We start from the raw sequence: 24,752 nt of genomic DNA on the forward strand, positions 1-24,752 counted from the left end.
TGATCAAAAGCATCTGTAATTAACCTACAGCAATCATCATACTTGATGATGAAAGACCAAATGCTTCTTCCCTAAGATCACAAACAAGGGAAGGATGTCCACTCTCATAATTCTACTGTACACTGCATTGGATATTTCAGCCAATGTAATAAAGCATGAAAAAAAAATTAGCTAAAAGAATCCAGTATAGAAATAGAAATAACACTATATTCATTCCCAGGAGACATATTTATATAGAAAATCTTGGCTGGGCAAGGTGGCTCATGCCTATAATCCCAGCACTTTGGAAGGCTGAGGCGGGTGGATCGCCTAAGGTCAGGAGTTCCAGACCAGCCTGACCAACATGGAGAAACCCCATCTCTACTAAAAATACAAAATAAGCCATGCATTGAGGCATATGCCTATAATCCCAGCTACTCGGGAGGCTGAGGCAGGAGAATTGCTTGAACCTGGGAGGCAGAGGTTGCAGTAAGCTAAGGTCGTGCCATTGCACTTCAGCCTGGGTGACAGAGCAAGACTCCATATCAAAAAGAAAAAAAAAGAAAGAAAGAAAATCTTATGGAATCTATAAAAAATGAAACTAAAACAAATGGATTTACCAAATTCCCATCATAAAATGTCAATATGTTAAAATCAATCATATTTCTACATACTGACAATGAACAATTGGAAATAAACATGTTTAAATACACCATTTACCACAGCATCAAAAGAATGAAGGACCAGGTGTAAACATAATAAATGCTGTACAAGATCTATACACTGAAACTATAAAAGTAAAAACCTTGATAAATGCATGTATTAAAATCCTAATCAAAATTCTGCCAGACTATTTATAGAAATTGAAAAACACTAAAATTCATATGAAAATGTAAAACACTTTCAGCTTCCAAATCTAGCGATAAAAAGAAAAATTTTTTAATTTAAAAATAAAAAAAAGAAAATGTAAAACACCTACAATATCAAAACACTCAAAAACATAAAAAATTATTTTTGTGAGAAAACCAGCTAGTTCCACAGAATAGAGGTCTCAGAAATAACGCCACACATCTACAACCATCTGATCTTTGACAAACCTGACAAAAACAAGCGATGGGGAAAGGATTCCCTATTTAATAAATGGTGTTGGGAAAACTGGCTAGCCATATGCAGAAAACTGAAACTGGATCCCCTCCTTACACCTTATACAAAAATTAACTCTAGATGAGTTAAAGATTAAATTTAAGACCTAACATCATAAAAACCCTAGAAGAAAACCTAGGCAAAACCATTCAGGACATAGGCATAGGCAAGGACTTCATGGATAAAACACCAAAAGCAATGGCAACGAAAGCCAAAATAGACAAATGGGATCTAATTAAACTTAAGAGCTTCTGCAGAGCAAAAGAAACTATCAGCAGAGTGAACCGGCAACCAACAGAATGGGAAAAAAAAATTTGCAATCTACCCATATGACAAAGGGCTAATATCCAGACTCTTCAGAGTACTTAAACAAATTTACAAGACAAAAACAAACAACTTCATCAAAAGTGGGCGAAGACATCAACAGACACTTCTCAAAAGAAGACATTTATACAGCCAAAGAACATATGAAAAAAAGCTTATCATAACTGGTCATTAGACCAGTTAGAATGGCGATCATTAAAAAATTGGGAGACAACAGATGCAGGACAGGATGTGGAGAAATACGAATGCTTTTACACTGTTGCTGGGAGTGTAAATTAGTTCAACCATTGTTGATGACAGTGTGGTGATTCATCAAGGATCCAGAACTAGAAATACCATTTCATCCAGCAATCCCATTACTCAGTATATGCCCAAAGAATTATAAATCAATCTATTATAAACACACATGCACACATATGTTTATTGTGGTACTGTTCACAATAGCAAAGACTTGGAACCAACCCAAATACCCATCAGTGATAGACTGGATAAAGAAAATGTGGCACATATACACCATGGAATACTATGCAACCATAAAAAAGGATGAGTTCACGTCTTTTGCAGGGACATGGATAAAGCTGAAAACCATCACTCTCAGCAAATTGACACAAGAACAGAAAACCAAACACCACATGTTCTCACTCATAAGTGGGTGTTTAACAATGAGGGGAACAGCACACACCAGGGCCTGTTGGGGAGAAGGGGACCAGGGAAGGGACAGAAGGGGATGGGGAGATAGGGAAAGGATAACATTAGGAGAAAATCTAATGTAGATGATGGGGTGATGGATGCAGCAAACCACCATGGCACATGTATACCTATGTAACAAACCTGCACACTCTGCACATGTACCCCAGAACTTAAAGTATAATAATAATTTAAAAAAATTAAAAAAGAAAACCAGCTCACTCCAGACAGGTGTAGCATTATTATATAATATTATTTTAATAAAGAGGTAGCCATCACTTTTTCCCACATGTTTTCTCCTTGTAAAATATTAAAATACTGCATAGGTCCCCTTTGACAATTTCCTCATCTTAGTCCCTCTTCCCTCTTCCCCTGCAGTAATCACAGTGGGTGTAGTAAACCCACATTACAAGTCTTTTTTGTACATCTATGCACATATTTATGTAACCACAGAAAATCTGAGTATTGTATATGCTGTAACAATATGAAAGACTATATGGCAATGAGAAAAGCTTAAAATCAGGATTATTGTTACCCAGGTGTAGGGCAGAGATGGGGGTCAGGGAGAGCATGTAGGACAGTGGAAAGAAAAAGGAGTACATGTTAAATTTCTTCCCTTTTAACTTTTTAAAGATTTTAAAAATATATTACTCCTGGTAAGTGTTTGGTTAAATGATCACAAGACACTATAGGCAGAAATGTAAACTGGCAGAGTTTAGTCTAGGCAGCTCCAAATCTTTTGGTGGTATTTTATTTCCTAACCTAGGTGGCAGAGGACAAATGCGCATCATATTGTTTTGTAATTCTTTTAAGAAAATAGAAGTGAAAATGAACATATCATCAGCAACCTGATTTATTTACTCTACAATGTAGAGATCTATTTCTGTGGACTGAAACGTGTCCACCCAAAAATTCATTTGTTGAAGCCCTAGCCCTCAATGTCATATATTTTGAGATGGGCCTTTGGGAGATAATCACAGTTGGATGAAGTCATGAGGGTAAGATCCTCTTGATGTAATTAGTGTCTTTATGAGAAGGAAATGTTTCTCTCTCAACAACCCCTTCCCTACACCCTCATCTCTAGTGTAAGAACACAGTGAGAAGGCAAGCTAGAAAAGGAACCCTCACCAGAAACCAAACAGGCTGAAACCTAGATCTTGGACTTATTAACTTCCAGGACTGTGAGAAATACAATTCTACTGTTTAAGTCACTAAATCTAAGGTATTTTGTTAAGGCAGCTCAAGTAAATTAATTCTAACAGTAAGCCATGGTGCCATACACAAATGTTTCTCTCCTTTTTTCTAATGACACAAGATATCTAATAATATAACTAGAAAACAGTTTATTTAACCACTGATGGATATTTAGGTAGCTTACATGTTTATACTCTACAAGCAACAATGCTATAGCCTTCTTGTGCTGTACAAGCCTTCTTGTGAAGACATTTTGTCTCAGGATAGAAATGCTGGAGCATACAACGTGCATTTTCAATTTATATTTAATGAATAACATCAAAATGTCTCTCAACTGGTTGTTTGAATAACATCAAAATGTCTCTCAACTGGTTGTTTATGTTCCAATCAACAGCAGAAGAACCTGCTCTTCTATGCCCTGAATACTGTATATTGTTGGTCTTTGCTAACTTTGCTACTTAAAAAAGATTAAAACATTGCCCTTTTTTTTAACTAATAATTCCTTGATTAATATTATTGAGCAACTTTTCATGTATTTACATCCCATTAATTTTTCCCATGAATTGCCTATTTATATCCTATGCTAATTTTTAAAATTCGGGTTGTCTTTTTCTTATTGATATTTTATAGTTCATAAACACTTTGGATAATTTTTTTTTTGTAACATATCCTGCAAATAATTTTTCTCAGTTCCAAAGGACATACTGTCTTTTAATTCTGATCATAGTATCTTCAGTTGTATCACAGGTATATCTTTACTTGTCATATGTTTCAATACTTAGGTTTATTTTTTATCTTAATAAATTTTTTGCTGCCTCATAGTCGTAAGAATACGCTTCCATATTTTTTCCCTAGTATTTTTATACTACACTTTTTTGACATCAGAATTTAATGTTCTTGGACTAGGCAGTCAATTGTCACAACACAATTTATTTAATATACCATTCTTTTTCCCCACAATGATTTGAAATGATACTGTTATCATAGACCAAATTCCCTCGTGCACTGAGGGCTTCTAGACTTGGAGTACCTGTTTTAATTACTATAGTATTATATAAAAGTATGCTATCCATTAAGTACATCCAACTCTTTAAGCTGTTTACAACTGCCTTGACTATTCTTGAATGCTTATTCCTCCATACAAATTTGAGAATCTGCTTGGTAAATGAGGAGTGGGGCAATGGGATTATGATAGATTTGTAGGTGAACTTCAAAATACTTTTTACACTGTTTATGCTATTTTTCCAACCAAACAACTACATCTTTTCCTCCCTACTAGGTACATGTCTTCTAAATTGTTTAGTTCATGTTAATTAGGTTCTACACACAAAAGGAAATATTGGGTGAAAGAACACAGTCATGTTTAAATACACATTACAGAGAATATAAATCCAGAGCCAATCTCTTTGCACTTAATACTCCCTTAAAAAGGTATGGATAGAAGGACTCTGTGTGTACCTACTGAACAAACACTTAGCAAATTTTGGGTTAGTACTTTCATATCAGTTAAAAAAAAAATAGCGTGGGTTTAATATAAATCATGAGAGAAACACATGTAAGATTATTTTAGGCTGGGTGCGGTGGCTCACGCCTGTAATCCCAACACTTTGGGAGGCCGAGGCGGGTGGATCACGAGGTCAAGAGATCGAGACCATCCTGGTCAACATGGTGAAACTCCGTCTCTACTAAAAATACAAAAAATTAGCTGGGCGTGGTGGTGCGTGCCTGTAATCCAACTACTCAGGAGGCTGAGGCGGGAGAATTAATTGCCTGAACCCAGGAGTCGGAGGTTGCGATGAGCCGAGATCGCGCCATTGCACTCCAGCCTGGGCAACAAGAGCAAAACTCCATCTCAAAAAAAAAAAAAAAGATTATTTTAATCACTTTTTTCACTTTCAGAGTTATCAGGAAACCTACTGAAATCAATCCAACACATATTAGAAATAATCTCAAAAAATCAGATTTGCTTTCCCTTACCATTGCTTTATCAAAACATTGTAATATTAAAAATTAATATTTAAGAATGTTTTCATAATTGACTCTAGTGCAATAATTAAACTGGGACATATATGATTAAAATCTTAAATCTATCTGGGTAAAGGATTTAAGATTTTTTTTTAACTATATTATTTTCTGTGACTTCAAAACACAGTAGAATCAAACAAAGTAATTCCTACAGCACTGTCACCACAACTTTGAACAAAGAACATTGATGTAACCTCCACAACCAGGCATGCTGAGTATAGACTAAGTATGACATGGTATTAAAGCTTAAGTTTGAATATTGTTAGGCATGCTAACAGTACAGGGGCTATGTTTTGCAAACACAGAATTACTTAGAAAACTATTTAAGGGTAAACTACAGTGTAGTCAGGGATTTGCTTTACAATGCTACAGCCAGGCACATTGGCTCGTGCCTATAATCCCAGCTCTCTGGGAGGCCAAGACAGGAGGATTGCTTGAGTCCAGAAGTTTGAGACCAGCCTGGGCAACATAGCAAGACGCCACCTCTACAAAAAATAAAAATAATATCTAGGAAAGGCAGCATATGCATGTAGTCCCAGCTACTCAGTAGGCTGAGGCAAGAGGATCTCTTGAGCTCAGGAGGTCAAGGCTGCAGTGAGCCATGACCGTGCCACTGCAGTCCAGCCTGAGTGACAAATAAAATAAAATAAATATTTTATCTTATTTGTCTCGAATAAAATAAAATAAAATAAAAATAAACAAAACCAAAAAACCCTATAGGAAAAAAACTGAGATGCATGAGATAGATGAAGAATAAAACACTGGAAATTACTAGAGCTGGATCTCAGGTTCATAAGGGCTATTTACTATATTCCATATACTTTCATTCTAAAAACTTCTCAAAATTAAAAATTATTTCAGACTCCAACTATAATGTGTAAAAGTTTTTTTAAAGTTTCATAATAAAATGAGCCCAACTGAGCACTGATCCCCTTTCTGCTTTAATCCATAATATTCTGTTCCAACCAGGACTTTATCAGTTGTACAAAATCTTCCCAAGATCACAGAACAAACTTTGTCTTCTTCTCAAAGGCATGCTACCTGGTTTGTAAACAACAGCATCAGCCTTCTGTGGATAAAAATGCACTAAAAACAGGAAAAGTCAGGAAGAACAAAGTGGTTACCAGGGAGGAATTCTGCCAGCCGAGAGCTTGCCCTTCTGCCCTTCACATAACAGTCTGTTCGCAACTGAGACTGGGTTCTTGATTCCTATAAAATAAAATTGGAAAAAAAGATGTCAGAAATGTCTTCCAGTTTCCCACTCAGTTTTGCAGTTGTTTCAATAAAACAACTCGAATATATCTTGGAAATTCTTTTTCGATATATCAAGTAATACTAATGAAAACCCTTAATAATCATGAGCAATAAGAATTTAAAAATGTATGGAATACCCAGTAGAAGAAAATAACAAATATAAAATACATATTCTCATGTTTTGTCATGTGGTAAAGAAGCAAAGGCTGAATTGAAATAGTACATATTTAAATTAGGTTCCTTTTTAATAGGTTTCAGAATAGCTTTTAAAATGAACAGAAAATGTGGTGTTCTCCTACTATCGAAACTATATATATCCTCCAAGCATTTAGTGACTACAAAACCATAAATCCCCTTTAAAGGATAAACGTGATTATAAACAGCTTCAAATTGACCTTGGAGAGAAAAATTAATAGGAAAAAACAAGCCAAAAATGTTTAATGTCACCTTCGAGAGAGACAGAACAGGGGAAATGTCCTTCAAATTGGGTAAGGGTGGGAAAGGAGAACAAGTTTGTAAAAGATGGTAACCTACAATGTGGTTCAGATTGTTTCCAGGAGGATTAACCAGCATGTACAGGTGAGGCAACGGTCCTTATCCAGGAAAATGACAAGACAGTATGAGTGTGATAAACACTGTCAGGATGACAATGACAAGGACAATGGCAGTGATGATGACAATGACAATGATGGTAGACGGCAATGAAAGTAACTACTTCCTAATATGCTCCAGGCCCAGTGTCAAATTCTAAAATGCATTGGATGAGTCTATTGATCCTTCAATTCTATCATATAACCACACTTATTAATCCTACTGGATTAATAAGAAAACATTTATACAGAGGGTTAAGTTGCCTGCCCAAGATCACAGCGCTGAGTTTTAACACAGAAGCAGCTAGTATCCACACCTTTCATCACTAATCTAAGTCTATCTTTCAGGACATTATGAATACAAACAAATAATCAGTGGGATATAAAGAGACTATAAAAATTTAAATTAAGGCTACCAGATGACTCCAAGCAAAACCAATTGTAGAAATTTAGCTCAATACTAAATCTTCCACAAAAAAGTATGAAATACAAAACAAAAAAAGAAAAGCCCAAATCTTTGCTAGTTCTTAATATATTTCTGGATGTGATGATTCAATATTGTAAAGACATTAATCTTTTCGAAGTTAACTTATAAATCCAAATCTTTATGAATTCTCTATCAAAACTTTCAAAAGGATTTCCATGATGCATAAGAAGCTGACTCTTAAATCAGGAAAAGAAAACTTTGAAAAAGAAAAATGAAGAGGTATACTTACCCTGCAAGATATCATTTTTTATTTGAAGCTATTATAATTTAAAAAGAGTGGTTTAGTACAAAATAAACAAATGTATCAGTAGAATAGAATAAAGCTAAAGTTCAGAAACAGACACTTATGAATTTAGGTATTTAATATATAATATGCCTAGTATTTCAAATCAGTAGGAAAATGATAAACTACATATGAGGGGGAGAAAGAACACAGAGGTAAAAGCCTAGGAGTCAGACTACTTTGTAACTGCTTAGTTAAGCAACTTATTGCTTCTCAGCTACAAAGTCACCCTTTGTTGCCTGATGTGTGAAAACACAAAGGCCCTCTAAGTATGTTTCCTTTGCCAGCTAGCACAACAGGTAAACTTTGTCAGTACAGGACACTGAAGAAACACTGTAGGAGGAAAGGGTATCTTCCTCACCAGGCTTCACTTTTGGCCCATGTGATACTCTCCTGTGCTAAGTGCCCACCCACAGGGAGCAGCTTTCTCCAGCATTTCAACACCACATTTTCTCCAGCTCTTGATTCGTGCCATAGCAACATAGCTGAGAGCTCCAAAAAGAATAAGACCATACTCTATCCAGGTAATTGATTCCCACACCCACTCCTCAGCCCCATAGGCACACATAACAAGTGTTCCATGGGGTGCCTGTGAAGCGAGCCAAAGCCCAATCTTTATCCCACCCAACGGAGGTTTAATTCCCACAGCATCTTGACCTCTGTGTGCCCACTTCCCAGCCTGAGCTTCCCTTTGCCTCACAGGATTGATCCTGCTCACACAATGACTGCAGACCAGCTCTGGCCTGGGTAACCCGGCAATTCCTCTGTCATACGGTGGATGACAGACACACTTTCTTCAATGAGGTATGAACCTACTTCCAAATGTGTTCATCTTTGGGTATTCTCCCTCTGCTCTAGAATACATTTTTGATTTGTATTCCCATGTTTATAGTTCTCTTTGATGTTTATAGAGTTACTCTCCTATCACTGCTTAATAAGTCTTTATATTAAACTTATATTTAAATTACGGCATGGTTTCTGTCTTCCAGTTTTACCCAGACTAATACAATGTCCTCAGATAAACTACTAAATCTCTCCTGTGTCTCAGTTTCCTCATCTGTAAAGCATAGACCTCATAAGGGTATCATGAGAACTAAATGATTTAAATATGTAAACCACTGGGCCAGGCACAATACCTCATGCCTGTAATCCCAGCACTTCTGGGAGGCTGAGGTGGGCAGATCATCTGACGTCAGGAGTTCAAGACCAGCTTGGCTGACATGGTAAAACCCCGTCTCTACTAAAAATATAAAAATTAGCCAGGTGTGGTGGTGCACACCTGCAATTCCAGTTACTCAGGAGACTGAGGCAAGAGAATCACTTGAACCCAGGAGGCGGAGGTTGCACTGAGCCAAGATAGCACCACTGCACTCCAGCTGGGGCTGACAGAGTGAGACTCCATCTCACAAATAAATAAAATAAAATAAAATATGTAAACCACTGTAGAACAATGCCTAGGGTGTTACAGTCATTCAATAAACTGTAGTTATTGTTATTCAATTAACTACGTAGTTCAGTCATTTCAGAAAAGACAGACAATGCATTCAAGAGATAAATGAAAAATAAACTATACATGTGTTAGAAGAAAATACAGGTTAATTACGCTTATAAATTATGAGGGCCTTTAAGAAATACAAAATACAATAGCCACAAAAGAGAAAGCAGTAAATTTAACAAATAAAAATGTTCAATTCCAATATGATTAAGGATATTAGAAACAGAGTTAGATATTATAAACAAAAGAGAAAGTAGTCAGTTTAACAAATAAACATGTTTAACTCCAACACGATTAAGGATATTATAAACAAAGTTAAAAGACAAGTTAAAACACTAGAGGTATGAACAGGTAGTACACAAAGAAATGTTAATGGCCTTCAAACACACAAGATTGTATTAAATACCAATAAAATTTCATAATAAAAGAAGTTAAAATTAAAACTAAGTGAACCATGCTTTCTTAACTACCACAAAAAAGAGAAAGGATATAAAAGACCAAAACAAATAAATAACCAAATTGACCTAAGTGACACATACAGAGCACTGCACCCACTGCATGTTAAATTTGAAGTTAACATGCAAATTTACCAAAACACACTATAAGCTGGGCCATACAGCAAGTCTCTAAAAGCTTCAAGGGATTGTTTCTGCACACAGTATATTCTCTGGCCATAGTGGAATTGAACTAGAAATCAATAGAGAAAGCTAACTAAAACGTTTTTAGGCTAATAAACTTGACAACTCATATGAAATAGTCTAATCCCCAGAAAAATGCACATGAAAAAGAAAATATAATCATATAAATTTAAAAATATTGAATCCTACTTTTTAAAACTTCCCCAAAGAAAACCCCATTAATTTGAAACAATTTATAAATTCTTTGAAACAAAAATTGTTTTAATTCTTTTAAAAAAGAAATTATTCCAGTTATATACAAACCTTTTCAAAGAATGGGAAAAAAATCTCCAACTCATTTTATGGAAGCAGCCATAACATGGTACAGAAACAAACTATCATACATACAGTCATCTAATTTCCCAACACTATTCTGTGAGGAAAAGACTTCCTTTCAATAGAGGGCAATAGACCATTTGGATATCCATATGAGAAAATAAATAAATAAATGTTGACCCCTATGTTATATATTCAAAAATTAATCTGAGTTTGATAAGAAAGCTAAATGTGAAGGATAAAAACAATAAAATTACTGAATGAAAAGAATGAAGACTATCCTCATATGTTTGAGCAAGCAAAAACTTCTTTTTTTTTTTTTTTTGAGATGGAGTTTCATTCTTGTTACCCAGGCTGGAGCACAATGGCACGATCTCGGCTCACCGCAACCTCTGCCTCCTGGGTTCAGACAATTCTCCTGCCTCAGCCTCCTGAGTAGCTGGGATTACAGGCACGCACCACCGTGCCCAGCTAATTTTTTGTATTTTTTTTTTTTTTTTTTTTAGTAGAGACGGGGTTTCACCATGTTGACCAGTATGGTCTCGATATCCTGACCTCGTGATCCACCCACCTCGGCCTCCCAAAGTGCTGGGATTACAGGCTTGAGCCACCACGCCCAGCCTGAAAAACTTCTTAAAATACAAAGAGTTAATCACAAAAGAAAAGGCTGCTAACTTAAATTTTATTAAAATCAAAAACTTCTATTCATCAAAAGACAGCATTAAGAGACTGCAAAGGCAAGCCACAGACTGGGAGAAGATATCCATAATACAAGTATCTTACAAAGCTATTTATATATTTGCATGTAAAATATATAAAATACTCCAACAAATCAATGAAATATATAAGCAAATAAAAATCTGCAAAAGATGCCAACATGCATTTCTCAACAAGGATATCTAAATGGTCAATAACCATATGAAAAGGTTCTTATAAGTCACTGGGAAACCTCAAATTGAAACAATAATACCACTACACATATATCAAAATGGCTGAATTTTAAAAATAATAATAATAATACCAAAAATTGGCAAAGATGCAGAGTAACTGAAATGCTCCTACACTGCCAGCGGGAATCTAAATTGCAACAATTATGTTTGAAAACCAGCAGTGTCTATTAAAACAAAACATATATGCATATGTACCTAAAGTAGTACATATATGGCCAGGCATGTTGGCTCACACCTGTAATCCCAGCACTTTGGGAGGCCAGCAGATTACTTGAGGTCGGGAGTTCAGGACCAGCCTGGCCAACATGGTGAAACCCTATCTCTATTAAAACTACAAAAATTAGCTGGGCATTGTGGTGGGTGCCTATAATCCCAGCTACCTGGGAGGCTGAGGCAGGAGAATCACTTGAACCCAGGAGGCAGAGGTTGCAGTGAGCGCAGATCGCACCAAGGCACTCCAGCTTGGGAGATAAGAGTGAGACTCTATCTCAAAAAAAAAGACATGTAAAATAATATTCACTGATGCTTTACTCATAAAAGTAAAAAACTGGAAACTTCATATGTCCATTAAAAGAGGAGTAAATACATAAGTTACGGTATACTCAATAAAATACTATTAAGTGGTAAAAAGTAAAAATCTAGCAACACAAAACATGGATCCATTTCACAGGCATAACATTAAGCAAAAGAAAACAAACACAGAAGTGTATGATTACATACATGTAAATTTTAGGAACAGGCAGATTAATCTGTGGTACCCAAAGTTAGCATGAGGGAAGAGAGCACAAGAAGTATGGACCAAGGAGAAGTGTCCTTCCAGGATTATGAAAATATTCTACATTTTGACATGGAAATGTTTAATGTCTTGATTTAAGTGGTAACTTATGTGGCTGTAAACATCTAAAAATTCATGAAGCTGTACATATAAAACACATTTCACATATATTTTGTTTAAAAATAAATGAATTATAAAACAAGAGACATATCTTTTATGTATTGATGTGGAAAAAATCTCCAAAATATTATATTTAAATCTAAAAAGTTTATAATTAACACATTTATTTTTTAAGAAAACAAATACAAGCACAAGATAAAACTGTGATTCTATATAAAAATATAGATAAAAGCACTGTATTTTTACTGGCTAAACCCCATGGGGAAAGGAAATGAGAAAGAAAAGATTTAGAGGATCAAAGGTAAATTGTATTTATATTACTTGAAATTTTTTACAACAAAAAATATAATGTGTATTTCAAATTTTAAAGTTAATATTCTAAATCAGGTCTTAAATGTCTCTAATCTCTCAAAGGAATAGAGGATAATGATCAAATTCTAATCAAAAACTACTTACAATTAAGATTTTATGTCTTAAATTCAATTTTTAAAAAAAGAACATTTGTTTTAAACACTATTCCAAGCAGGAATGGTGAGAAAGACTGCAATCATCTTTAGAAGGCATGAAATGGTCATGTGCATAGTCTTCCAAGGATAGTAGGTCATAATGCCCACATACCACTCAGTGCTCCAACTGCTCCAAAATTTAAGGATTTTCCATCCATTATGCTGGCATCACACTCAATTTCACCTAACAGATTTAGATTAGATCCCATTCCTGCATTTGTAAAAGGAGAATCCTAAAAGACAAAAACAAAAATTAAAATATCGTTAGTCTTAAAAAAGCATTAATGCCAGTCCTTCATGAAATCTTCTAAAAACTAGAAGGTAAGAGAATACTTCCCAACTCATCATATGATGTCAAACATGACAATGATATCAGCAGGAAAGTACAGATCAATATGCTTTGTAAATATTGATTTAAAAAAAAGTCATCAAAGAAATACCAGCAAACCAAATCCAGCAAAATATAAAAGAGACTGAATATCACAAGCCAGAGGAAAACAAGATTGATTTAATATCTGAAAATCCATGTAATAATACCCTGTATTAATAAAATACAGGGAAAAACATGATCATATGAAGAAACACAGAAAAAAGGTATCTGACAAAATCCAACACCCTTTCATAAGAAAAACAGAAAAACAGATAAGGCAACTTCTTTAATTTGATAAAGGGGATTAATGAAACGGCCAGGCCAGGCACAGTAGCTCACACCTGGAATCAAACACTTTGGGAGGCCCAGGTGGGAAGATCACCTGAGCCTAGCTAGTCAAGACCAGCCTGGGCAACAAAGTAAGACACCATCTATATCAAAAAATTAAAAATTAGCCAGGCATGGTAGAATGCATCTGTGGTCCCAGCTGCTCAGGAGGCTGAGGTTGGAGGATCACTTGAGCCTGGGATATCAAGGCTCTAGTACACCAGGATCACGCACACACACACAAAAAAAAGTCCACAATTAACATAATTAATAGTGAAAGACTGGATGATGCCTTCCCCTAAGGTCAGGAACAAGACAAGGATATCCACTCTCAGTACCTATTCACCAATATATTGTACAATCTAACCAGATAATCAGACAAAAAGAAAAAAGAAAGCATCTAGATTCAAAAGGAAGAAGTAAAATTGTCTCTGTTTCAGGATAACATGATCCTGTATATAGAAAATCCTAAAGACTCCACTAAAAAAACTATTAGAATTAATGTTCAGGAATATTGCAGGATATGAGATCAATACGTAAAAATCAATTGAATTTTTATATATTAGCAATAAACAATCTCAAAATGAAATCAAAAAAATCTCATTTACAATAATATCAAAAACAATAAAATAGAAATACATTTTTAAAAAGTATAAGACTTGTACACTAAAAACTATAAAATACATTGAAAAAAATGTTTAATTCAATACCTAAATAAATGGAAAAACATTCTAAGTACATGGACCAGAAGGCTTAATGTTGTTACAATTTGCAATATTCCCCAAACTGATGTAATTCAAAGTAATCCCTTATCAAATCCTAGCTACATTTTGGCAGAAATTGACAGGCTGATCTTAAGATTTATATGGAAATTCAAGAGACCCATAATAACCAAACAATCTTGAAAAGAACAGAAATAAAGGACTCATACTTCTAGGTTTTATAACTTACTATACAACTAAAGTAATCAAGACAGTGTAATACAGATATATAGCTAAGGATAGATATATAAATTGATATAATTGAGAATCTAGAAATACACCCTTATAATCAATTCAACAAGGTTGCCACAAAATTCAATAAAGAAGGTATAATCTTTTCAATAAATGGCACTGAAACAATTAGATATCCATATGTAAGAAAATGAAGTTGGACCCCTATCTCACACCATATACAAAAATTAACTCAAACTGGATCAAAGGCCTATATGTAAGAGCTAAAACTACATAACTCTTCAAAGAAAGCATGAAGACAAATGTTCATAATCTTGGATAACAAAATAGTTTTGTATTTGACACAAAAACACAAACCAAAGAAAAAACTAGGTAAACAGGACTTCATAAAAATTTAAAACTTTAATTTCAAAGAACACCATAAAGTAGGGGAAAAAAAGGAAGAAAATAATTACAAGTCATGTATCAAATAAGGGGCTCATATCCAGAATATATATTTTTAAAAATTCTACAACTCTAAAATAAAAAGACAACGCAATTTAAAAATGGGAAAAGAATATGAACTAACATTTCTCCAAATAAGATCTATAAACCAACAGCAAGTGCATGAAAAGATGTTCATGCCACTGCATTCAGCCTGGGCAAAAAAGTGAAACCCTATTTCTAAAAACTAAATAAATAAAAATCAATTTTAAAAATAGAAAAATGTGGCCAGGCATGGTGGCTCACGCCCGTAATCCCAGAACTTGGGGAGGCTGAGGTGGGTGGATGACTTGAGGCCAGGAGTTCAAAACCAGCCTGGCCAACACAGTGACACCCTGTCTCTACTAAAACTACAAAAATTAGCCAGGCATGGTGGTAAACTTCTGTAATCTCAGCTACTCAGAAGGCTGAGGCATGAGAAATGCTTGAACCCAGGAGGCGGAGGTTGTAGCAAGTCAAGATCACGAGCCACGGCACTCCAGCCTGGGTGACAGAGTGAGACAGGAATGAAAGTGATTAATATTCTAAATAAGTGGTAAGATACAAAGAACTTTTATCTCATTTTCTAAGTGTTTCAAATAATTGTTTAAAGCAAAAATAATAACAATGTATCATGGGGTTTATAACATACACAGGTACAAACTATAGGGCACAAGTAGCAAAAAGATTGTGGGGAATTAATAGAAGTGTATTGTTACAAGCTTCTGACATTATACATGAAGGTGTATAATATTAACATAATTTGAAAGTAGACTGTGATAATCCAAAAACATATTTTGCAAATGGTAGATCAACTACTAAAAAATAAAAGCATAGCTAATAGGACAAAAGTGGAGGAAAAAATAATTTTTTTTTAATCCTCAAAAGATAGCATAAAAAGAAGAAATAAGAACTAAGTAGAGATAAACGGAATAGAAAATAACAAGATGATCACTTTATACGCAGCCATGTCAACAATTACATTAAATTCAAACTGTCTTAGCACTTGAATAGAAGCTTATTGACTCAGAAAACTTTACAAGAAGCTTAACTTAAATATAAAAGCATAGATAGCTAAAAGTAAAAGCATATGAGAAGATATTACCAAAAATATATCAAAACATCCCTTCTTCTCATTGCTAATATTAGTGATGTGTGACTCTTCTTTTAAGTTCCTAATCAGTCTGGCTTGATGTTTATAAATTTTATTAATCTTTTTAAAGAACTAACTTAACTCTTGGTTTGGTTGACTTTCTGTTTTCTATTTCATTGATTTCTACTCTCATCTTTATGATTTTTTTTCCTTTTTGGTTACTTTGGATATGACATGTTTCTGTTTTTCTAGTTTCTTAAAATGATAGATTAAATAATTGATTTGAGATCTTCCTTTTTTTTTATTTTGATAAAGTGATACTACAGTTTATTTGGAAAACTAAACATGGGAAAATAAACACTGAATGCTATGAATTTCTTCAGAATAAGGAATATTATCCCCCTTGAATATACATGCAAAAATCCTTAACAAAATATTAACAAATTGAATCCAGCAATATATAAAAAGAATAACATATTATACCCAACTGGGATACATCCCAATAATACAAGACTAGTCCAATATTAGAAAATCAATTAACAGAGTAGAAAAAAAACATATGATTATATCAATAGTTACTGCAAAAACACCCTAAAATAATTCAGTATCCATTCACAATGTTAAAAACTCTCAGAAATCTAGGAATAGAAGATAATTTCCTTAACCTAATTAACTCAAAAATGATAATACATCATAACCAAGTAGCATTTTACCCCAGAAATACAAGGCTGATTTCTGTATTAAGGGAAAAACCATATGATCATCTTAGTAGATACAGATAAAGCAGCTGACTAAATCCTAACATCCATTTGTGATTTAAAAAAAAAGAAGATCCTGGAATACAAGGGAACTTTCTCAACCTTCTCAACCACATAAAAACTTATTTATGAAAAACAAACAGCTATTCCTATATTTGTTTGTCTCCATTTTAAAAACAAGCTAAGAGAACCACTCAGTTAGTAAGCCCATAGGATACAAGATCAAAATGTAAATAAAAACTTTTTTCTATATAGTAGCAACAAACTATTGGAAATTAAATGTTTTTAATACCAATTATCATAGCATCAAAACATGAAATACTTAGGAATAAACATAATATATACAAGATCTGTACACTGGAAACCACAAAATAATCTTGAGGGAAATGTTTATAAATCTCAATGAGTGGAGAGAAATACCATATTCATGAATTGGAAAATTCAATATTATTAAATTGATCAACAGGTTCATCACAATCCCAATACAAATTCCAGCAGGCTTTCTTTTCTTATAAAGATTGACAAGTCAGTTTTTAAATACTTATGTAAATGCAAAGGAACTAAAAGAGCAAAGAAATTTCTGGAAAAGAACTTTAGAGACTCACATTGCCTGATTTCAAGATTTCAAGAGTGTGGTATTGACATAAATTTAGATATATAGATGAAAGAGATGGAATAGAGTCCAGAAATAGACACACACAGAAATGGTCAATTTTTGCCAAAGGTGGCAAGGCAATTCAATGGAGAAAGAATAATATTTTCAAGAAATTGTACTAGAAAAATATATAAAGAAAATAAAAGACATTTACCTCACACTAGTATTTAGGAAAATTTGTTTTTGAAAAGGACCATACACTTTACATGTAGGGGCTAAACTTATAAACACTGTAAAAGAAAAAATAGAATAAAGTGTTGTGTCCTTACATTAGGCAAGGATTTCTTACACAGAAAAACATAAATTATACAAGAAAAAAACAAACTGAATTTTATCAATTACTTTTATCAAAAGCAATTATTAAGAAAAAGCAGCTGGGCGAGGTGGCACACCTGTAATCCCAGCAGTGAGGTGGGCAGATCACCTGAGGTTGGGAGTTTGAGACCAGCCTGGAGAAACCCATCTCTACTAAAAATACAAAAAATTAGCTAGGTGTTATGGCAAGTGCCTGTAATCCCAGTTACTTGGGAGGCTGAGGCAGGAGAATCGCTTGAACCCGGGAGACAGAGGTTGTGGTGAGCCAAGATCTCACCATTGCATTCCAGCCTGGGCAACAAGAGTGAAACTCCATCTCAAAAAAGAAAAAAAAAAGAAAAAGCCATTTTAAATACACACGCGCGCGCGCACGCACACATATGTACAAATGTTTTGTACTAACATAGGTTAGTATAAAAACATATATTTCCTTGCTCTGTCAGCTGAGAGGCCCTATAAACAATGATACTCCAGTAGCAAAGAGCACACCTAGCACCCAAGCCTTGGATTCTAATATTATTCTCCAATAAGGTAACCAGTATTCCTTGGAGAAATGGCTGATTCTAGGACGGAAGCAAGAAATGTACAAGATAAAACTGGCTGGGTGTGGTGGTTCATGCCTGTAACCCCAACACTCTGGGAGGCCCAGGCAGGAGAATCACTTGAGCTCAGGACTTCGAGACCAGCCTGGGCAACATAGCAAAACCCCATCTCTAAAAAAGAAAAAAAAAAAAAAAAAATACAAAAGTTAGCCAAGCATATAGTCCCAGCTACTGAGAGGCTGAGGTGGGAGGATGGCTTGAGCCCAGGAGGCTGAGGTTACAGTCATCTGTGATCATGCCACTGTACTCCACCAACCTGGACAACACAGTGAGACAGTGCTGTCACTCACAAAAAAAAAAAGAAAGAAAGAAAAAGAGTCTGGAGCATCTTATACTACCAGAAAGTAAGGAACTGTCCAAAAAAAAGAACTCACAATGATGGGGATATATCAAAGCATCACAAGAGCCAACTGAAAGAGCTCCCAATGGCCAAAGCAGAAACAATCTGAGAAACAAAATAATTAAATAAATAAAGCAGTATTAGACTATAACTAAAAGGATAAAATATAAATATTCATGAGTCCATACTGATATAAATTCATTACTAAATAGGGGGAAAAGGAAAATCCTTTTTGCAAAAGAATTCCAAAACTATTAGTACTCCATGCCCTAGAAGGTAAAGCAGGCCAGGCACAGTGGCTCACGCCTATAATCCCAGCACTTTGGGAGGCCAAGGTGGGTGGATCACGAGGTCAAGAGATCGAGACCATCCTGGTCAACAAGGTGAAACCCCGTCTCTACTAAAAATACAAAAATTAGCTGGGCATGGTGGTGCTTGCCTGTAGTCCCAGCTACTCGGGAGGCTGAGGCAGAAGAATTGCTTGAACCCAGAAGGCGGAGGTTGCGGTGAGCGGAGATCGCGCCATTGCACTCCAGCCTGGGTAACAAGAGCAAAACTCCATCTCAAAAAAAAGGAATGTGAAGCATAACTCCCTACTCCTTAAGTGTGAGGTACGTATACTGACTTCCTTCTGAAGAATACAGTATATGTGTAGGGGAACAAAAGGATTACCTTTACAGTGGAAAAACCTAGCAAACACTACACTGTGTAAGGTATGTAACAGAAGTCAACAACAAAAGTGGTAAGTCATGGTCATAATATGTACCCTTGATATCGTACGATGAGAATAACAATTTATCTCTAAGGTCTTCCACCTAAAAACCCATAACCCCATTCTAATCATGACAAAAACATCATACAGATCTCAATTGAGGGACACACCACAAAACACTTGACTAGTACTACTCAAAAAGGTTATAGTCATGAAAAACAAGGGTAGTCTGAGAAACTATCACAGCCAAGAGACATGACAACTAAAAATGTAATGTCGTATCCTGGATGGAATCCTGGAACAGAAAAAAGACATTAGGCAAAAACTAGGAAAATCCGAATGAAGTATAGATGTCAGTTAATAATGTAGGTTTGTTAATTATGACAAATGTATCTGCTAATTAAGATGCTAATTAGGGAAAATGGATATTAGTATACGAGAATTCCTAAACCAGTGGTCCCCAACCTTTTTGGCACTGCTTGGACCAGTTTTGTGGAAGACAATTTTTCTATGGACAGGGTGGGGAATGGTTTTAGAATGACACTGTTCCACCTCAGTGTCAGGCATTAGATTCTCATAAGAAGTGCGCAACCTAGATCCCTCGCATGCACAGTTCACAATAGGGCTCCCACTGCTATGTGAATCTAATGCCACCACTGATCTGACAGGAAGCAGAGCTCAGGCAGTAACACTCACTCACCCACCACTCATCTCCTACTGTGTGGCGCAGTTCCTAACAGGACACAGACTGATACCGGTCCAGGGCCCTGGGGTTGCAGACCCCTGCTCTAAACTATCTTCACAATTGTTTTATAAATCTCTAAACTGTTCTAAAATAAGTTTATTAAAGGAAAATGAGGCCAGGCATGGTGGCTCATGCCTGTAATCCTAGCACTTTGGGAGGCTGAGGTAGTGGATCACCAAAGGTCAGGAGTTCAAGACCAGCCTGGCCAACATGGTAAAACCTCCTCTCTACTAAAAATACAAAAAGCAGCTGGGCATGGTGCTGCACATCTGTAATTCCAGCTACTCAGGAGGCTGAGGCAGGAGAATCACTTGAACCCGGAAGGTGGAGGTTGCAGTGAGCTGAGATCATGCCACTGCACTCTAGCCTGGGAGATAAGAGTGAGACTCCATTTCAAAAACAACAAAAGAAAGAAAAATGGGTGAGGCGTGTAATCCCAACACTCTGGGAAGTCAAGGCGGGAGGACAGCTTGAATCCAGCAGTTAAAGAGAAAAATGATGAAACTCAGTCTCTACAAAAAAATACAAAACTTTGCCAAGCATGGTGGCACGTGCCTGTAGTCCCCTCTACTCTGGTGGCTGAGGTGGGAGGATCAATTGAGCCTGGGAGGTCAAGGCTGCAATGAGCCATGATCATGTCACCACACTCCAGGTTGGGAGACACAGCAAGACCCTGTCTCAAAAAATATTTAAATAAATAAAGTAAGTAAGTTTGGTAAAGAAAAATCAAGCCACAGCCTTGGAGAATAATGTTATAAAACATGTATCTTTCAGTAAACTTTTTTGTAGCTGGGTTAAATCTTTTTATTTTTAGTATGGCCTTATGGCAAAGAACTCTGTATTATTTTAATAATCACACAGTTGTGACAGAATTACAAATCATAAAATGTTTAATGCTTTGAACAGTACTCTGTTGGGATGAAGATTTTACTGGTTCAGACAAGTCTTCTAGATCTGCTTCACCCAGGATATTTTCTGTTCAGTGATATAAAACATAATTTTATTTTATATTATAACAAAAATGGAAATATATAAACATGTCAAAAAGAACGGTAGATGCTAACATTTACATAGAATTCAGTGCAAGTTACAAAAATTCTGTTGCACCAGTACAGTTTTAGTATTTATATTTTAATACATTTGTTTACCACTTGTTTATGTATCTGTAGGTGACGTTACTTGAGCTTAAATGTACTTTACTGAGCAAAGGGACATGGATGAATCTGGAAAACATCATCCTCAGCAAACTGACACAAGAACAGAAAATGAAACACCGCATATTCTCACTCATAGGTGGGTGATGAAAAATGAGAACACATGGACACAGAAAGGGGAGTACTAAACACTGGGGTCTATTGGGGGGAAAAGGGGAGGGCCAGTGGGAGGGGGAGGTGGGGAGGGATAGCCTGGGGAGAAATGCCAAATGTGGGTGAAGGGGAGAAGAAAAGCAAAGCACACTGCCATGTGTGTACCTACGCAACTGTCTTGCATGCTCTGCTCATGTACCCCAAAACCTATAATCCAATAAAAAATTAAAAAAAAAAAACAAAAACAAAAACAAAGTATACTTTCTTTTATGATAAAAGGTCTTTAACCTCATGGCCAAATACTAATATTTGCTGAGACAAGATTGGAAATTGTATCAAGAGTTTTCTTTTTCTGACATTTAAAGTTCTACATGATAAAGATAAAACTTAAGTAATGGTGCTACTTCATTTTTTAAGTATTTCTATATAAATAAAATATTGAAGAAAATCTTAATAAGTTATATATATATCTCTCTCTTAAAAGGACTTCTATCCAGAATTTATTTTTAAAAATCCATATAACTCAGACAAACAATGCAAAGTTTTATGAGGCAAACTGTTTGTTTGTTTGTTTGTTTGTGACAGGGTTTTGCTCTTGTTGCCCAGGCTGGAGTGCAATAGCTCAATCTTGGCTCACTGCAACCTCCACTTCCCAGGTTCAATCAATTCTCCTGCCTAAGTCTCCTGAATAGCTGGGATTACAGGTGCCCACCACCTCGCCAAGCTAATTTTTGTATTTTTAGTAGGGACGGGGTTTCACCACGTTGGCCAAACTGGTCTCGAACTCCTGACCCCAGGTGATCCACCCACCTCAGCCTCCCAAAGTGCTGGGGTTATAGCTGTGAGCCACCATACCCAGCAGGGGCAAGGTTTTATAAACATCGCAAAATAACGCATGAAAACATGCTCAGCATCATTAGCCACAAAGAGTCTCTTATTGACCAAACTCTATTCAAATTCCCCTGAACTATTTTTTAACTGGGCTAGACTTCTGAATTTCCATGTTTACCTCTGCAATGTTCAATTTTAATAAGAATCTTGCTAAATCAGACAAGATACTCCCACCCTTGATATCTGGTCACCCTCAACATTTAATCAGATTCCTCATTCTCCACCATCCCTCAAGTGACATCTGATCACTGTGGTCGGTTTCCAGTAAGAATCCAGTTAGATGGATTTACTTAAAATCTCCTCTTACCCGTGATGTTTCCTCTTAGTCATTTTCCAACCACTGACCCCCCACACAGTTTTTTAACTATAAACTCCCACTTGTCCATGCTGTATTCAGAGTTGAGCCCAACCTCTCTCCCTCACTGCAAAATCCCACAGCAGCTGACATGGTCTGAATGTTTTGTTTCCTTCAAATCTTGTGTTGAAATGTAACCTCCAACGTTGGAGGTGGGCTTAGCAGGAGGTATATGGGTCATGGGGGTGGATCCTTCATAAATGGCTTGGTGCTGTTCTCGAAGTAAAGAGTAGGTTTTCACTGTATGAGTCCATGTGAGATGTGGTTTTTTAAAAGAGCCTACCATCTCTTCCCTCTCTTTCTTGTTCCCTCTCTCACCATGTGATACAACAACTCCTCCTTTGCCTCCCACCGTGATTTTAAACCTCATGATGTCTCACCAGAAGCTGAGCTGAAGCTGGTGCCATACTTGTACAACCTGCAGAACCAACAGCCAAATAAATGTCTTTTCTTTATAAATTATCCATCCTCGGGTACTGCTTTACAGCAACACGAAAGAAACTAATACAGCAGTGGGTCCTATAGCTATCACAATAGTTCCTCCCTTGAATAAAGTCTGTCTTGCCACCTTTCACGAGGACCATAAATAATTTTTTCATTAACAGTAGTCATTAGGGAAATGCAAATTAAAGCCACCAAATAGCATTATATAACCACTAAAAATTTAAAAGATTGACAAAACTAAGTATTGGCAAAAACTGCAGATCCATGGAAATCTGAATGAATTATACATTCCTAGTGAGAATGCAAATGGCAAATTCTTCAGCAGTTTTCTTTTTATTATTATTATTTTTTTTTTTTTTAAGACGGGGTTTCACCACGTTGGTCAGGCTGGTCTTGAACTCCCAACCTCAGGTGATCCACCCACCTTGGCCTCCAAAGTGCTTGGATTACAGGCGTGAGCCACCACGCCCGGCCAGCAGTTTTCTTTAAAGTTAAGCATATCTGTAACATAGACTCAGCAATTCTTTTATCTGTGAGAAATGAAAGCATATGTTCAGATAAATTCACATAAAATCTACATAAAGACATATATATTTATATTCCTAATACACCCAACAATATAAGTGAATCTCAAAAGCATTACATGAGTGAAAGAAGCCAGTCACAAAAGATCACAAATTATATAATTCTATTTAGAATAAAATCTAGAAAAGACTGAACTATAGTGATAAAAAGCAGATAATGGTTGTCAGGGGCCACTGAGGGAGAGGATTCACTGTAGAGAGGTATGAGGGAAATTTGAGGGTAATGGAAATGTTATATATCATGATTATATTGGTGGTTATACAACTGTATATATTTGTCAAAACTCAACAGATTGTACACTTAAAATTGATCAATTTTGTTATATGTAAATTATACTCCAATAAAGCTGACAAAAAAGTAGTATACCTATTACGTGACATAAACTAATGAGTCTATACTAACTTGCCCCTTATAAACAATAAACGTCACTTTGGGAGGCTGAGATAGGAGGATCACTTAAGGTCTGGACTTTGAGATCAGCCTAGGCACCACAGTAGGACCCCATCTCTCCAAAAATTATTTAAAAATAGCTGGGCATGGTGGTGCACACCGGTAGTCCCAGCTACTCTGGAGGCTGAGGTTGGGGGACTGCTTCAGCTATGATTGCACAACTGCACTCCAGCCTGGGAAACAGAGTGAGACCTTTCTCTAAAAAAAAAATAATAAATTTAAATTATTTAAAATAATATATAAAAACTTAAGTGGTCATCTGCTGAGCTTCTTATGTAACTCATTTTATATAATTAATAATCATGTCCACTAAGTAGCCAGTGATCCTTTCAAAATCTGTCAGACTCTATCACTTCTCTGTTCATAAACCTACTATGGTTTCCCATCACACTTAGAACAAATCCAAAGTCCTAATTTTCAACATTTACAAGGTCCTACATGATCTGACACTTACCTCCCTCTTGCAATTTATTCCCCCTATTCTTCTCCCTTACTGCACTCCAACCCACACTGCAATTTCCTAAGCTCACCAAGAACACCCTTACTTCAGGGCTGTCACATCTATTGTTCATTCATTCCTTTGAGATGTTGAGCTTGGTGAGAGATTGCAGTGAAAGAAGAGG

The 24,752-nt window shown here is 35.8% G+C and overlaps 1 protein-coding gene across 21 annotated transcripts in view; it reads right to left on the minus strand.

Annotated features, from left to right (window-relative positions):
* The window catches only part of TASP1 (taspase 1), a 248,642-nt gene that overhangs the window by 189,964 nt on the left and 33,926 nt on the right, over nucleotides 1-24,752 (minus strand). For 19 of the 21 annotated variants that reach the window (XR_013535126.1, XR_013535125.1, XM_078371367.1 and 16 more), the window contains 2 exons: nucleotides 12,878-12,998; nucleotides 6,477-6,561 (listed from right to left, as the gene is read on the minus strand). The exons of the other annotated variants lie outside the window; for them this stretch is intronic. Coding sequence is in view for 17 of the 19 variants with exons in the window: in XM_078371367.1 (XP_078227493.1) it covers nucleotides 6,477-6,561; nucleotides 12,878-12,998 (206 nt within the window). In the remaining 2 variants the exon portion in view is untranslated. The remainder of the gene's footprint in view (nucleotides 1-6,476; nucleotides 6,562-12,877; nucleotides 12,999-24,752) is intronic. 21 annotated transcript variants of the gene reach the window in all.

The sequence above is a fragment of the Callithrix jacchus genome, chromosome 5 (genome assembly GCF_049354715.1).
Source record: "Callithrix jacchus isolate 240 chromosome 5, calJac240_pri, whole genome shotgun sequence".
In the NCBI taxonomy this organism is placed as follows: domain Eukaryota; kingdom Metazoa; phylum Chordata; class Mammalia; order Primates; family Cebidae; genus Callithrix; species Callithrix jacchus.